Source organism: Mus caroli, chromosome 16, assembly GCF_900094665.2.
Source record: "Mus caroli chromosome 16, CAROLI_EIJ_v1.1, whole genome shotgun sequence".
NCBI lineage: Eukaryota > Metazoa > Chordata > Mammalia > Rodentia > Muridae > Mus > Mus caroli.
The window spans coordinates 68,348,565-68,366,052 of NC_034585.1; the positions used below are offsets into that span (position 1 = coordinate 68,348,565).

Genomic DNA, 17,488 nt, shown 5'->3' on the forward strand with positions numbered 1-17,488 from the left:
TTTTAATTTTTGAATCAAACTGTCTTAACAGAAACTATGAGTCTTTTGGGCTATTCATAACACTTGATGATCCTTTTTCATATTTAATATTCTTTTCTTATATCTAATGCTGACCATCATTATTATTTTAAGAGAAAGATTATTCACAGTTCTTGCGATGCTAATTTTTGACAGAGTTTTAAGTGGCCTCCAGTCTTATACTTCCTTCTGAATATTGGTTCAAATAATATGTTACTAAAACAGTTTGGGATCCTGAAAAAGAGTTGCAGGAAGTGAACGGGTGTGCTTTTTTCTTTTCAATATCTACTTACAGAGAAAGTAAAATTTCAGTTCTAGCCCCCTACCACTCAAGTCTCTGCCACACACATCATTTTTTAAGACAGAGTCTCATTATGTAACTGGCTGGGCTGGGCTCAGTCTCATAGAAATTCACCTGCCTCTGTCGAGTGCGTACTGAGACTAAAGCTATATATCACTATGCCTGACCCATATTTACCATTTTTGGAGTAAATATTTGTGAGTTTCTATAGAAGTGTGAGAAAGGATTTTTTTTCTATATTTACTCACTCAGCACCCCTTGTGGGTTGAATAGGAACACATTAAATTACTCCATATTTTAGGGATGCATTGGTATCGCTAGTTAGTTTTGTCCTATGAAACCCACTCTAAACACTCACACATAGTCTTCTATAATAAAAAGACAGTGTGCCTTTGTCTTTATGTGTCTAAAAGTCTGACTTACTTCTTTTGAATTAAAAATGAAGGGAAAATACCATTTTTTTTTTTCTTGAAAAAATCTCGCGAACTTCCCTGCGGTGGCTGAGGTAAAACAGGAATGATTGTCCCAATAGTTAAGAAGATAAAACAAGAGTCATTTTTACTGTATACACAGATAGTATTGTCGTGTTGAGGTTTTTTTTGACACTTATTAATTAGGAAATGGCCTTTCAGATTCTCACGGAAACCCCGTGTCTCCCGAGGACCAAGTCAGCCTTGCTCAGCAGATCTCCGACGTGGTGAGGCAACCGGCGTTCATTGCAGGCATCGGGGCAGCCTGTTGGATTATCCTGATGGTCTTCAGCATCTGGCTTTACAGACACCGCAAGAAGAGAAACGGGCTCACCAGCACGTATGCGGGTATCCGGAAAGGTGTGCCAGCCATAAAACCTTTTATCTTAAACGGATAACATGCTCTTTATGCCACACAGCCTCCATTAAATGGCGTTAGTAAATGAATGTTCTCAGCAGTGCTGTTGTTGCTCCACTGTCCACATAGGAACTTGCCTGGGTTGCAGGACGGCAAATCGAATTTGTCAGCCTCAGAACCCACTGCCTAGGTTTTGTTCAAGGTCTAGACTTTGCCGAAACTCTTTCAGGCAGATAGATATTTTATCTTACATTCTTGCGGGAAATTTGAAATCACCCGTCATAGGAATTAGAAATACGGGCTTTAAATTCAGGATTAGTTTTTATTAATTAGGCTTTTATTTTGCTTTAGTTTGGTTCCTTTGGACGAGCAGTTACTGTCATTTATTTATGTATAATAACCACCCTTAAGTATGATGGCTGTCCGGGGTGCTTGAGGTAGGAAATTGAAGAGGTTTGTTTATCATTCATGGATTTAATGTAGACTTGAATATTTATATACATTTAACTAATGATTCTTGTTAAAATGTCTACACAGGTTTAGAATGCACTGTTTGCTTGCTATAAACCCAAACTTTGAGGAGGAGCTACGTAGGCTGAGAGGCTCATAAGACCCTCAGTTCTTGGAGACGGCTGATGTTTAATTTTTATTTTCTGAATTGGTTCTTGCTGCCTCTCTACTCCCATGGATTCATTAACTCCGGGCTGTAAATAGATCAACTATAAGTCAGTGTTTAGTGGACAACCCCCCTTTTCTCTACTTATTGATTATAATGCTTTCTTTTGGTTCTCAAAAACTATCATGGTTTGAATGGTAACATGATTCAGTTTAGTTATAGGGGCCATGCATCACCCTGATATAAGAGATTTATATCTCCGCAAGGCTGATTTTGTGAAGCCTGATAATAAGGATGTCCCCTGACCAACCATTACCTCCTTTCTAATTGCACATGTGTTTCCTAGGCAAACACTTTCTACGTGTCCTGGCAAAGTGCTGGCACTGAGTAATTGTGAGTTCAAGCCAGTCCTATCCCTGCAAAGTGGAACTCAAATCCCTCTCAACGCAGTTAGAAAGGGCTCCGGGACTCTGGCTCATAAGCGAGCCTGACAAAAGACCTGAGCCAGATTGTCCTCAATCCTGTGCAAAGAAATCCCTGAACGGCTCAGCAGCCCCCTCTCCATGTGTAAATGTCCCTAGGCTAGGCGTTGTGACCAGGATGTTTTGTTTTCCAGACATGCATTCTGTCTTTGTCCCTGCCTGTGAAACAACAAAGTGCTTAGGGCCACCTTGAAGACAGTGTGGCACCTTGTGTATGTGGAATGGTAACAGCCGCGTGTTGACCATATGAACCCCTTGACTTCAGATCTGTGTAGAGGAGAAGCTCTTGGGGGCGGGCGACTGGGGAAGGAGGAGGGTGCCCTTGCAGTCTGTCTTTGAAATCTGATTTGAGTTAGGAAGTGTGAGTAACACTTAAACTTGGAGTTCCTTGTATTTTCTGTTCGAAGGACCTCCATCAACACCTTGACTGGGTGAGCATCCAGTTCTGAACTCCAGCATTTCCTACTTCAGCGAAGTGCCTTGCTATGTAATTGTAGCAGGCTAAACCCCCTCTGTTGTCTTGAGAGCTAGAGACACAAAACTCTCCTCGCTCTGAAAACATTCTTTTCCTTCACTAATGTCCTTTGAGCATGCCAGTAAAACACCTATGTCCCTCCCAACCCCCCGCCCCAGATCTATCCAACTAATACCATTGTCTTTTCAATGAGAAGCTGCTGTTGAGACCGCAATCGTGAAACATAATGACAAATGTAATTTAATAAGCCCTTGATTCTGCTGTCCTCGCTTTGACAATTCTTTTTTGCCTTTGTAATTCTTTCTCTATGCATACTTTTTAAAAGTATACTGTGTTATCTTAAATAGCCTATGCCCCTTCCCCAAAAATAATGCCAGAGATTTTAATAAAAGAAGATAAGGCATATTTTTAAAGAGATTGGCGCAAGGCACACATTTGCCTATACCAAGTCAAGCCTGAGTGTGACATTGGCTGCCCGTGAGATGAGGAGTTTTGGTTTGGTCTCACTGCATCTCCCGGGATGTGTGACGTGCAGGAATTCTGAGTATCTGTGTACACCCCTCCACTCTGATCATTAACATCAGTGAGCATACAGAGTGTTAGGTGGGGTCTTAGAGGGTTTGAGGATGAGGTTGGGTTTCAGTGGGTAACAGTTCCATTTAGTACTGGCCTTCCTTCATTTGTCCTTTATCTTCACAAATTAGGGTGAGCAGAAGGACCTGTCTTCTACTTCCCCCTGTCCTTGTAATCACAAATTAATGTCCAGGGGCTCCATGCTTCCTTGAACAGATTGAGTTTCATATGCACGTCTTCTTTGTATGTTCTAAGAGCACTTTAACTATGAGAGGTGTTTGTTACGTTGCTAAATTATATTAACTTTTAAAGATGGGGGGGGGGGATAAACACAATAGAATTCTTAAGGTGGGCCTGCTGGGCTACATGCAAAGGCCCATGGATAAGCTGAGTGTGCGCTGAGGGCTCTGTTGCTGTTAGTCCAAAAATTGGATATGGAAAGAAGCCAAGATGCCCCCAACGTGTTCCCACTAAAGCTCCGATCCTATCAGCAATTTCCTACTGCAGTTATGGATGAAAATATATACTTCATTGTTTTTCATGCATGATAAATAATCAGCCCTCCAGTTTTCTTTGCCCTAAAGATTTGTTGAAGGCAAACTTTAATCTGAAAGGAAGGCATGGAGTTTTCCTGTGTCCTTTATTAGGGCTGCATTACCTTTAAATTGAAGGGTAGAGACTGGAAAATCATTCAGTCTCCTCCCTCTATTAAATGACATGGAAATTGCTCCGTGTTGCTGGCCCACACCCAGTGAGGAGAGGTGTGGGAGTGGGGGAGGGGGAAGGCCAGACAGCTACTTTTGAGGTCTGCAGTTCAATTTCGGGCATTATTGATTAGATTAAGATTTATAACTGTGGAGGGAGTGAAGGTTCTCAGAGGGTGTTATTGTTCTTTTGTTCAGCTTCTAGGATGTCGTTATATTAAAAAAAAAGTTCTCTCTACTCTTAGAAAAAGCTTTTGCATGCAAAGTATGGCAAAGAAATTGGCGTTTTAGCTCTACAACTGTCCCGATCCATTCACAAATTTTATGATGATAACAAAAACAAGCAAACATGTTCATTTGTTTCTGTGGTGCTGGGTATACCACGCAATAAAGCTGTTTAGTTTTTATGATAATCATATTCTATCTGTTTCTCTGTGTGTCTCTGTGTGTCTCTGTCTCTCTCTCTCTATGTGTCTCTCTGTCTCTCTTTGTGTCCTGTGTGTGTGTTTTTCTCTCTGTGTGTGTCTCTCTGTCTCTCTGTCTGTCTGTCTCTCTCTATCTCTCCTTTCCCTCCCCTCCCTCTCTCCCTTCCAGTAAGGAGCACACTTCACCTCCCGCCGCTATTATTCCACTTAATAAGCATTTACTTTTAGATGTCTAGATAAGGTTCCAGCACAACCCTGATAATACTTGTTTAAGAATCCATCACCCAGTGTTTAGAAATGATTAATAGCAGAGGATCCCTGTTTGCACTAAGGCTGTGGGCAGACTCTAGGTTACTAAATGCAAGGTCATCCACGGGCTAACCCAGACAGTCCCCCTCCTGAGAGTGTGAGAATGTCAGACACTTCAGAATGGTACCTGTAGAGACAAGCTTCATTTTTTTTTTTTTTGGTAAGGCTTCAGATTGGTGCTGTTCATATATCAGCGTGTCAGACCTACCGGCTTGGTTATTTACATTTGTTTTATGTTCAGCTGTCTGCTTGATTTATACTAATGTGATATGTTCCCCTTCTCTCGTCAGCTTAATAACTAGTTTATATTTTGTTTTGATTTTTCAGTCCCGTCCTTTACCTTCACGCCAACAGGTATCTGTATGCACTTAACCTCTTCCTTTCGTGTGTTAGTTTGGCATGTGTGGTGTGCTGCTGTGTGGCTGGTTCCAGTTCGTTCTGAGCTGGAACTCGGGGAAAGGACTCACTCTCACGTAGTAGAATACCCAATCTCCTTCACTCCCGCCGGGCATGCATTTGAACTAGACATGGTTGGTGCTGCTTTTTCACCTACTGAATGCAGGCCCATATTCTGCATGCCACATTGCATCTTAGTCCTGTGTGTGCATGGGTCTCTATTAAACAAACACACCTTTTCTACCACATTCCCCCTCACCTCCCGGCATGATTGAATGCGCTAATCATCGGTCTCCCCTTGACTCAAACCTCCACGTTTTCCAGCAGCAGAACAGTTTCTGTCCTTTGTAACTCTCTGTCCATAGAATTAGTATTCTCTGAGGTACCCCCAAAATCGCCATACCACGTGAGACATGAAACCTAATTTCCAACAAGTCAGAGTCTTCATCTTGTTCCCATTCCGTGTCTTTCAGAATGGACGCTCCTCTCCCATCACCTGCAGTCAAAGATGTCCCTTAGTTATGTGTCCTCGGTCTTAATCCAGTTCCTGGGATCCCTGGACACAGTTATCTCTCCCGAGCAGACTTCCAGTTTAGAGTTTTTCTAAGTCTCAGAAAGTTGGCAGCTTTTAAAAACACATTTCTTCTTAGAAAATGTGTCTGTATTTACAGGAAAGCTAATCTTCTTAACTCCTTGCCTAACTATTTATAATTCGGTTTTTTTGTTCTGGCAAAAATGAAAATTAAGATTTTTTTTTCATTCATGTGTGATGGAGATATAATATCTGATAGAAACACAATACCCGAGGGTTTTCAAAAGCCACGTATAAAATTGTAAGCCACGTAGAAAACAGGTCATGTTAGTTGTCACAACTTGGCATAAGTCTTTGTGTGTGCAAAGAGGGTTTATTTGCGCATGTGTCTGTGCTTTCGTCTGGGAAGACAATCTAGCCATGTCTCTTTCCCTGAAAATTTAAAGTTATACATACAGAAATCATAGAACAGTCTAATCTTGTGGAAAAAGTCTGAACAAATCCTTACAGGTGCACATCAGAATGAGTTGTGCTTAGTCACAGTGTCCTGGAGTTTTTAATTTTGCTCCTTGCAATCATATTGAGAGACACTGAGAAATTAAAAATGATGTGTGGTTATTCTAAAAATCATCTTCTATCATATTCGTAGAGCAAAAATCTGTGACATCTTGCAGTGGTTTTTATAAAGCCTCTAGATAGGAAGGGAAATTGAATGACATTTAGAAAGATGTTCATGAGTTTAATGGCTCCTGCTATATAAGCATGTCTATTAATTGTTCTCTTTCTCTCTCTTTTTTTTTCATAATATTCTAGTAACTTATCAAAGAGGAGGCGAAGCCGTCAGCAGTGGAGGGAGGTAATTATCTTGCTTGTTTTTAGATCCAAATGGGTATTCCTTTTTTGGGGCGGGGGGTCTTTGACATTGCTTCCTTTGTTAAAAGGTTAAACTTCCATGTTGAATTGGTTCACCTACTTTGAAGTGATCTCTCCCTTCAGCTGTTAACCAAGGAATTTTTGCAGTTATGGTATGAGTGGCTGCATCTCAGTTCTTGACCACGAGAGGGAGCAGTTTACCCAAGAAAAGCAGGCGTGCTGATTTAGCTGCTGATGAAAAGGAGTTAAAGTGATTAAGCCTTGGCACTTAGGAAGATTAAGAAATATAGCTGGTTAACAGACACTATCAAGGAAAGGTGTTCCCTTGAAAACCTGCTGAACGTGGCAGTTGCTCGGAACTTGTGGGTGATGTTTGTTCTCCGCGGGAACTTAGCATAATTCACATCTACATCTGGAGACAAAGTGCATTTGGAGGAAGAAATCTAGGTAGCTTGTTAACAAAGAGATTTTTTTTTCACCTCTAATTAAAAGGAACCTCAATCCCACATTTATGTTTTTTTAGTGATTATTATTCAGTGAGTTGTAATGTATTCACAGAGAAATCACAAATCGAGGTGGCAGAAAGCTGAAAGGGGCCAAGGCAGAGGATAAATCACAGGCTTAAGGATTTTCCACAATAAGGTGATCTTTTTTTCACCACCACCCCCACCTATCCCACCCCCCGAAAAAATCCAGTAATATTAAGATGATTTAAAAAAAAGAAAAAAAAAGAAATTAAAAAAAAAACCCATCTAACACACACTATTTTATAATTCAAATTTGTTTAACTTGCCTTTGAGTGTAGAGATGAATAATGTGTTTAACTACTAGAATATGGTGTGATTCCTGAATCTAAGGAGCAGCAGATAGGAACATTACTGAACTTGCTGTATAACAAAGAGTGATTTGAAAGAAGCAGGTTGCCTGCGTCTAGCCAGGGCTTTGCAGTAGGCTCTAATCTCTTCATTCCTGGATACTATTAACTTCTTGTTTTCATACCTGTGAAACAAAGCCAGCCTCCAAATCACTGCCAAAGCTAAGAAGTCTGAAAAAAAAAAATCCACTAGATTCACCCATCAAACCACAGCATATTTTTGTGTTCTGAGGAATTCCATGTAAGTCACAGCCCCGGCATTCACACAGGAGCCTCTGGCATCAAAACATTTCCTCTTAGGGAAATCTGGAATGCCTGGTGACTTAGCCAGCACCTTTTGTGTATATACTTAAGCTGTAGGCTTCCGTTTTCTTGGCAGTAGCCTCTGTGCACGAACATGCATGCACAAGCTCACATGCACATGCGTAAAAATAAAATATAAGCCCCCATTTCTTAGCTAAAGCACTTTGCAACCTATGGAAACAAAAGTACCACCGGGGAAACAAGGGTAGAAATTCGTAAGTAGCAGTAAGTGGTTCTGTTGTAAATGAAGAATTGCAAAGTCCCCAAACTCTCTACTTAAAGTCCACTAGCAGTGAAGACATAACTGTCTACATTTAGAAGCAGATGCCTAGAATGAAGTGGATTTTTGTCCAGTACTCACCAGAAATCATCGTTTTCATCAGTGAAATGGCGAAAGGCTCGAGAGGCTGGGGAGTGTTGGAGAAGTCACAGTTAACAAAGGTTTTAGAGTTGAAGCTCGGGATGACCAGTGGTTGCTTTGTCTTGTTTTATGTTTTACACAGTTTTAAACATTGATTCATTAGCTAGAATAAAATTCTGTGTAGCAGCCACTACATAACATCACCACTATGGATTTCACAGTAGAGTGAGAAGCACAAGATGTGATAAAGACCATGGATGCTTTTAAAAGTCTACTTTATTGTCATAACTTTTGCTAATGATGGCGGGGGAGAAAGGAAAATAGAATACAGAAAGTGGTTCATTGGGAAGAGAACGTCATTTCTAGCCATGGAACGGCTGTGTGGTGTGTGTGTGTGTGTGTGTGTGTGTGTGTGTGTCCGTGCCTGTGAATGCACGGGTGTGTGGATGTGTATGTGTGTGTTTGTGTATTGATGGAGCAGAGAAAGCATACCATACCAGATGTCACTGCTGAGTCCTCCCTGTTCATCCCTTCAGCTCCCAGGTTCTTTCTCAGACTCTGGATCCTAACAGACCTAGCACGTTACTAGGTCAATGATACCGCAACCAAAACCTTCATGCCAGGTGCTTTCACACCCTGCATCCATGGAGCATCTCTTGCCCTTTTCTTCTCCCTAGTGTAATTTGTCTGCTAACTCTAGATTCCCCCCACCTCTTCTGGAAGAAAACACGGGCTTCCCCAACTTAATCTAGTTTCATTGAAACTACTCTGGCCACTTCTCTGCCCATTTAAGCAAGAATGCTCTTTAGGATGTGTGTTAGTCATGTCTGCAGTCTTGAAGAAACTGGTATCAGTAGGATCCAAGGGCAATATATCAACCCCACAGAATCTTAGATTGCCATGTTATCTAGCCCCATATTACATTGTCTGCTGTGCATGCTGGATCATGACATTGTGTAGTATATGTAAGATTAGTCTAAAGATGGCTTTCTACTTAACCATCCCTTGGCCATCTTGCCATCCCTTTATTCTTGCTTTTGATTGTTCCCAATGAAATACGTACCATAGAATTATCTGAATTAAGCATGAAATAAATCAGCTGTCTGAAAGAAAGAAAGAAAGAAAGAAAGAAAGAAAGAAAGAAAGAAAGAAAGAAAGTAAGAAAGTAAGAAAGTAAGAAAGAAAGAAAGAAAGAAAGAAAGAAAGAAAGAAAGAAAGAAAGAAAGAAAGAAAGAAAGGCAGGCAAGGCAGACAGACAGACAGACAGAAAGAAAGAGAAAGACCAAGTGTCCCTAAGTTGTAGCTGCTTTAGAGGATACAAGCTGTGCTCCCAGCATTCACGGGTGGTGCACAAGTAACCGCACGCCTGAAGCTCACCATTTGAGGCTAGGCTGGCTGGCCAGGGGGTCCCTGAGAGCTTCCCTGTCTCCAGCTCCCCAGACCTGGGATAGCAAGTGTCCACACCCAGCTTTTTACGTGGACTCTGGGCATCGAACCTGGATCTTCAAGCTTACGCAACACCTTACTGACTGGTTACTCTTCCCAGCCCAATAAATGCACTTTTATTATGTCATCACGCTGATTAATTGGATGACATCAGAAAAATTCAGTGACTATACTTCAACGCTGTCACTGACATTCTCTGAGAAGGATAAATGACTTGACAGATGAATGAATGCCCGAGCCCCCATTTTGTTTTTGATTGTTTTAAAGGTTTGTTGTTTGAAAGGTTTTTTTTCCGTTTCATAAAAGAAGAGGCTATGTTTAAAAAAAGAGTTAGAGTTCCTCGCTCGCATTGTAAATTTAGTTCTCCCTTAAGGAAGAACGAGCCTGTGGTTAGACCCAGATCCTGCTCCTGACATGCAAAGGGCAAAGTGTGTGGTAATCCAGACGGAGCGCAGTGATATTAAATGGCTGTTCTTACCCATTGGCTCCTCATGCCTCAAACATTCCAGTTGCCTCTTCCAAGAAAACCTACTTAAATTCCAAACCACAACATGAACCAGGAAAAAACGAGGGAAACCTGAGGGAGGGTGTGCGAAGGTCAGCTTTAGCCTGGTCAATGTGCCAATACCACATTTCTTGGCAAGGGCGAACAGACAGAAGTGGATAAAGCCCACATCTTGCTTCTCTTAAAAACCTTGGCAACTCTTAGATGCTTAGATGAAACTCGCTCACCCAGTCTGTGGAGACAGGACACAGCCGATAGGCTGGCAGCTTTCACTGCTGGGATTCTGCAAAAATTTTTTTCCACAGTTCCTAGACTCTGTGGTATTCCTGGTGTGGTTTATCAATTCAAATAAGTGTTCTTGAAGTGAGAGACGGAAGGCACCGAGCTGAACGCAATTCACATGTAATCTTTGGAGCACATTTGGGTTCTTTGTTGTTTTGTNTGTTTGTCCTGACTCAAATGAATCCTCTTAATATATGCAATCATGCAAAATTATTTTTAACATGCTTAAGCCAGGAGCCGCTATATGCTTTGCTTCGGTCGAGCAGCTAAACTTACACATGAGTTCAATACATTTAAATGGATAAACATAGCCCTCAGAGTCGTTAGTTGCAGGTGACAGTTGACCCCCTTAACAGTACCTGTGCCTACCCTTGCCTTCTACCAAGACCTCTGCCATACACACCTGGCACTTTCAGCTTCGATGTGGGGCAAGAGTCCTGTTTTATCTTCTCCTCGAGAATGCTTTTCATTCCACCTTCAAGTCTAAACAGAAGCTGGAGGTGGGACTGCCGGTCTTCCTTTCTGCTGGAAATCACCCATCTATATGAGAAGCTTTAAGCTTCCGATGCTATCTGAGCGCTCGCTGTAAACACGTTTCCAGTGTTTACGGAGGGAATCAATAGCATGAAAACATGGTTTGTCCCTTTTTCAAGCCAGTCTGGGAATTTTCCACTTGACTTATATACTTCATGCATGCCGTAGTGTCTCTTCAGTGCCAAATACAGAAGTTTTATTAATAACTTCAACAGTGATAACACTCCAGGTTTACATTCGGGGGGGGGGAAATAAAATAGGAAAGATAAAGATGACTCGGTGCATATTTTCCACCACTAACATCCATTTCAGACCCCAGACATCCATGCCATAGCTAATACAGTAACATTGCTCTCCAAAGTGTGCTTTTATCAACATCTTTAATAATTAAACAGCCCGGTTTTTACAGCTTTATTGAGACTATAGGACGTCTTCTTCCTTGTTCCCGTTACAGAGTGTTTGGGAACATCAAGGGACTCCCACAGATCTCTGTGTGTGTTTATAACACCAGGGCCATTGCTCACGTGTGACTCTCAGCTCTGCTGCTCTCTGTGCACACTAGTTCCCCAACCTCCCTCCCATGTCCCGCTTTCCTCTCCTGTAAAATATGGATGGTAGCAGCCTGGACCCATCAAACTGCAATGATTACATTGTGTGACTACCTTTAAAGAACACAGACAGCGCCTCCCATATTATAAACAAGGAGTAAATACTCATTTAAACTGAGTAAATATATAGTCCCCAGCTAAGTGAGAAGTGTGTCTGCTGTGCTTTAGCGATGAAAACAGAATGGTGGAATAGTCTGTGGTGCCCGTCTGTTCTCTTGTGGGTTGCAAAGCTCATCTCATGCCCTTCCTCTCTGCTGAGTTACCGAGTGGCGTTCAAAAAGCATGCGGACTTAAGTTTGATTCCCTGGCACCAGCTGTCTAGGGCACCCATTCATTACTGCATATGCACTCTGCCTCCACAAAGAGAAAGTAGCTTAGCATTAGTTTTGGAGGGAAGGAGAGACACTAATATTTCTTTTAGTCAACTGGTGTAAAAGTTATTAATTCTGGCAGTGGGTGGTTTTTGCTACCCACTCCAATGTTTTATGTTCCCAAATGAAAGTCACACACACACATACACACACACACACACCCTTTATATTTTGATATGCCTTAATCAATGCAATAGCTGTGCCACTTCCTAATGTCCACCTAGTTAATCTACCTTTTGCCGATAATCCCGAGCTATCACTTTCTATATTCTGTGTTCCACCTTGGCTGCCCTGGACCCAGTTGGGCAGCCTCTGGGCCACACTCTCCTGGCTCCTACATGCCGTCTATGCCTCCCCTGACTTCCACTCTTCTCAGGCATGGCATCTCCTCTCCTTCTATTTCTCCTGGCATGGTGGATCTCCTTCTTCCTCTTTCCTCTCTGTCCCAAACCTGGGAATCCTAAAAGACCGGCCTCTGTCTGCCTTGCTCAGCCATTGACTGCTGGCATTTTAATTTACCAATCAGAACCAACTCGGGGCAGGATTCCTCAGTACCTATGTGAAGACACTCCTGTATGCAGTTTTGGGGACCAAAATTAACATCATAATACAGGCAGCATTAGGCTCAAATCACTACATTTCCCCCCTGTTTTATCCCAATTAAAAAGGCTCTTTTCTCTCAGATATAAATTGACAACAATTATAACAATTATGCAAATTATAAGGTATGATAATACACTTATAACGTCCAGTCCATCAATTTTGTCAATTTAGATAAATTACTCTATCATCTACCCTGACTTAAAGAGTTTACTATTCTATACCTCAAATGCATTAGGCCAAACCCACTACAGGCAACATCTTTGTATCGTCAAATTTTATTCATTAGCTTTCCACTATGCAGGACATTTTTATATTATCCCCATGAGCTGAAAAGCTTACCGAAGAGCGTACTGATTCTCTCTACTCAACAAGATGCCATAGAGCTCTCTCTGAAAGCAATATGGCTTTGAAGAAAAATATGGAAGTATGCTTTATGACAAGGATCTATTTGTGTCGTAAATATGCATGTTCTGTTTTATAATGAAGCAATTTTAGTGGATCAAAAATGAAGTCAGGCGGGTAGTCCTACCTTACAAGATTCAAAATGACGCTGAATAGTTCAGACTCTGTTTGTTTTCTAAACACCATGGCAAAAAAAAAAAAAGTGCAGCCAGTAAAGATTTGAACTCTGAAACACAGCTCTACGAATCAATGGATCTGTCCACAGAAGTACTTCCTAGAATATTAGATTACAATTGCCTGTCGTAGAATAAAATGCGTCCTAGTATCATTCAGGATAGCTCTGCAGATTATGGTGAGATTAGTCAAATGAAACGCTTGCTGGAATTCCAAATAAGAATTGTTTTCCATTCCTTTTCTGTATTGTTTCCCTTTAGGCCGGGACTCCTCAACATTAGTGAACCTGCCACGCAGCCATGGCTGGCAGACACGTGGCCCAACACAGGCAACAACCACAATGACTGCTCCATCAACTGCTGCACAGCCGGCAATGGCAACAGCGACAGCAACCTGACAACCTACAGTCGCCCAGGTTAGGGACACGCACGGCTAGAGCCCAAAAACGCATCATCAGCCTTACCAAGAGTTAGCCAGAGAAAGTCATGTGTCTGTCCTGAATGAGGAAGAAACTGGTTAACAATCTTAGGAAATCATAAATATGTTACTAACGAGCCTGCTCAAATATCTTCTCCATCCCTGAACAGAATATACAAATTCTAGAATCATGGAAGATAAAATTATGAAAAAAAATCATAGTATTTTTAATTCTAATTTGATTTCAAAACAAAACAAAACAAAACAGATTTTTTAGTGGCAACCACACTGATAATCACCTACAGTAATAACAAAGCTTTTTGATGAGAATGAACGAAACTTTTAGATCAGAATTCACAATAGAAAAACAAATCCTAAGGCCACAGAGGTGCTCACGGTGTATACACACATAAGCACACAGCTGAAATATCTGCCTACTTTTATTGCGTCTTGTATAAACTTCACCTAAACTGTCAGATTGGGATGTGGAATCTACAGGGTAAAGAAGGAAAGTTAGAAACTCTTCCTAAGAAATCAAACCAAGCTTTGAAACTAAAATAATGGTAAAAACAAACAAGCAAACGAAAGATGTGACCATGGAGGGAGAAAGGTGCATGGGCCTAAGGAAGGGACACAGAGAAGGTGGGCTGTAGATGAATATGTTATAATGTGAGAAGAAATCAGAAAGCCATCGCTATGTCCACCCATAAAAATAATCCTAGGCCTCAGTCACTGATGGCAAATGTTACTTATCCACGTGACAAGTCCATGTCCCGTGAGCTCCATGCTCCGTCCAGACTGAGAGCCCCCACAAGCCCCAATAAAAGACAGTGCTGACACCCACAGGAAAGCGTAAATGCTGGCAGCCCTGTGAAGTGCCGTTCAGAGCTACACTGTCCAATAAGAGAGCCAATGGTGGCTTTTATAATTCGACTTGATGCCTACTAGCCACATCTGAAGTTCTTTATCGTCAGCTATGACCAGTGGCTGCTACATTGCCAATATAGGGTAGAAGGGGGCCAAGGTTAGAAGCAACCTACTTCATAAAACTCATCTGGAAAGATTGCCAAAGCAAGATGAGGTTTTGAACACTACATTGCTTTTTGTTGTTTCTCTTACTCGCTATTGAGCAGAGCCTAATGCCTAGAAATTAAAGATGGAGTTACTACAGGCCACATGAACTGAATAGCTGTGGTCCGTGGTGTATAACAGAAGGGCAAAGCAGTTGAATTCATGAGGATAGGTAAATTGCAAGTTCTTAAAATTGTGCTCTTGGTTTCCTTGTAAGTAGCAAGCATGTTAATTTATCACTTTAAAAAATGTCCCTTTGAAAGCTGCATCTTTAAGAAACCTGCTAGTGTGCGTGCCGCTTTTGAGTAACATGAATAAAACAATGTTATTCCTCTAGTAACTTTTCAATTTAAAATCTTTTTCACTTAAAATAATAACTTTAGTTCTTCCTGCTGTTTTAACACTCTGAACTTTAAAAACATCTATGTGTATGTTATTTGGTTCTTAATTATCTCGATGAAGGTAGAATTAGCCTGGGAAAGAGATATTAGAAATATCAGATATTATTTCTGTCCTTATTTGATTAAATAGCCCTAGTCACCGAGATTCATTTTTGTCACCATCATTATCAGTTTAGACTCTGTGGGGTGTCATTATGAAATCGTGAACAATAGCTGTGTAGCATCGTTCTCTGATAATGGTTATCCTGTATGACCAAGTGATGAACCAATAAAATCCCCCTGAGCCTTGCTTACTGTTACTTTTCCCCATTCTCTGAGTTCTGAGTAGACACATTTTATAAAACATTGACATCTCAAGTCATTGATATATAGTTAGAAGCTGTATTTACCTCTGGTCTGACTCCTGAATTTACTCGCTTAGTTCTATTGCTTCAATAGCTCTAACTAGTAGCTACAATAAGTTCTGTAACCTGAGACCAGGAAATATGAAGGTCTCCCATTTGTATGAAATAAGTATATAAGATATACATACAGATCTGCATGTATTTTGTTGTACTGGAATTCTTTTTGATGGAGTTGAGAAAGGCTTTTTCAAACGGGATCGTAAATAATGCCGACAGAGGTCGAAAATTATTTGGTTCCTACCTAAAGATTTATGAATATTTTTACCTCCTTAAATTTTGGTTCCCTTTGAAAGCCCGTGTGAATAGTTCATCCGTTCTGTAAATCTTAGGCCCACTTGTCCTTGATAGACCGATTTCATTATAACTCAGCAAGCTTAGGAAACCATTGAAGACGAATAACCATGCAGAATGACCTTTTCCTTTTCCTCTCCGTTGCACGTAGCTGATTGTATAGCCAATTATAACAACCAACTGGATAACAAACAAACAAATCTGATGCTCCCTGAGTCAACTGTTTATGGTGATGTGGACCTTAGTAACAAAATCAATGAGATGAAAACCTTCAATAGCCCAAATCTGAAGGACGGGCGTTTTGTCAATCCATCAGGGCAGCCCACTCCCTATGCCACCACTCAACTCATCCAGGCGAACCTCAGCAACAATATGAATAATGGCCCAGGGGACGCCAGCGAGAAGCACTGGAAGCCTCCAGGACAGCAGAAACCGGAAGTGGCACCAATTCAGTATAACATCATGGAGCAAAACAAACTGAACAAAGGTGACTCGTTCTGCATTTGTTCCCGCCCCTTCCTGTCTGATCCCCCTGACCCCGCAACACTTACTAGGAAAACTGGTCTGTGACAGCCAAGTCAAATCCTTCCTTTGATTACTGAAATGATTCTTGTTTCTTTGGGCTTCAAGATTTCCCGTGTCAAAGAGTTAATTAGCACAACAATGACCATGGAAAATTGATTTTATAATAATATATAAATATTTTCAAATGGTTTTGAGATTAATTTAAATTCAATAGTAGGTGAAGGATTGTCCAGGACGTGCAATCTTTTATTCATAAGGCAGATGTACAGCTATCACAATACCGCACATTCTCAATAAATAGACGATTCCATCCTTTCCACTTGAGGATGGAAGATAATTGCTTCTACATGGTCCTATAGACGAATGGCATTTTTATATCAAACCGAAGAAAAATAATTAAATTAAACTTGAACTGGAGAAGTGGTTCAATTTCTTGTATCACCTCGTGTGGTTCCTATGACTGCTATAATGTATAATGCCGGGACCTAAATTTCTGTGGTTAAACTGATTGAAGTCTGTCAGTATAGAACCTAAAATAAATTGAGTTTAATATTAACTCGGAGCAGCAGAATGGTATTGTATGGCCTGAGGGGAATGTCTCTGGATTGTAATGGGTGGGTTGAAAGAGATAGGTATTTGATTCCTTTGCAGTTCTCCAGGCTACTGCTGCAATAACATGATTTGCAAAGTTATACCTCTAGGAAAAGCAAGATTGCTCTAATTTGAATAGATAGGGCAATGTTGTGTGAGTACACGGGTCAAAGACACGTTTTACCGTAAGTAATTAGAGACAGGATTTGTTTCCTTGAGACGATACAATGCCAGATTTCCAAATGGTAATCTAAGCCTTTCATTTGATTAAATCTATGCTATATGTTTTAATTTCATAATAAAGTCATCTAACCTTTTCCCAAACTTAAAGAAGCAGTTGATTGATATAATAACCCAATTTAATGAAATTCATTAAGACTCCTGCATAAGTTCAGGACAAAGACTGACACAGAAGGATAAGGGAGTGTCTATAATTATGGCTTCACTGTGATGGGTCAAAACTCCCATCACCTTATTTGGCCACTTTGCATGCTTTCACTCTGAGCTGTGGAAAGGTCTGGAAGTCCAATATACAAAGAGTTGAGAATCTCTGCTCATTTTTACTGCTTGGAAGCACATTGAGTATGTGGAAATATAAATAATAAAGACACTGCAATGCAAATGGACTGACAGATTAGTGCTGCCTGTGTGCCCTTGCCCATCTTTTCTTTTGCATTTTCCCCTCTGCTCAAGTTAGTAGAAACATCTCTGGGGCAGATCAAGATACTGTGTGTTCTTATTGGGGACATATTTTTAATAGATACAATGTTGTTGACAAGTTTCAGTTCTCTTA

General features: G+C 40.9%; 1 protein-coding gene across 9 annotated transcripts in view; it reads left to right on the forward strand.

The window, feature by feature from the left end:
• Robo1 (roundabout guidance receptor 1) overlaps positions 1–17,488 on the forward strand; it is a 997,918-nt gene that overhangs the window by 940,552 nt on the left and 39,878 nt on the right. For 7 of the 9 annotated variants that reach the window (XM_029470374.1, XM_029470376.1, XM_029470373.1 and 4 more), the window contains 5 exons: positions 952–1,149; positions 5,059–5,085; positions 6,473–6,515; positions 13,256–13,410; positions 15,731–16,066. In XM_029470374.1, the coding sequence (XP_029326234.1) occupies positions 952–1,149; positions 5,059–5,085; positions 6,473–6,515; positions 13,256–13,410; positions 15,731–16,066 (759 nt within the window). The remainder of the gene's footprint in view (positions 1–951; positions 1,150–5,058; positions 5,086–6,472; positions 6,516–13,255; positions 13,411–15,730; positions 16,067–17,488) is intronic. The other 2 variants (XM_021185624.2, XM_021185625.2) reach the window with 2 other exon arrangements.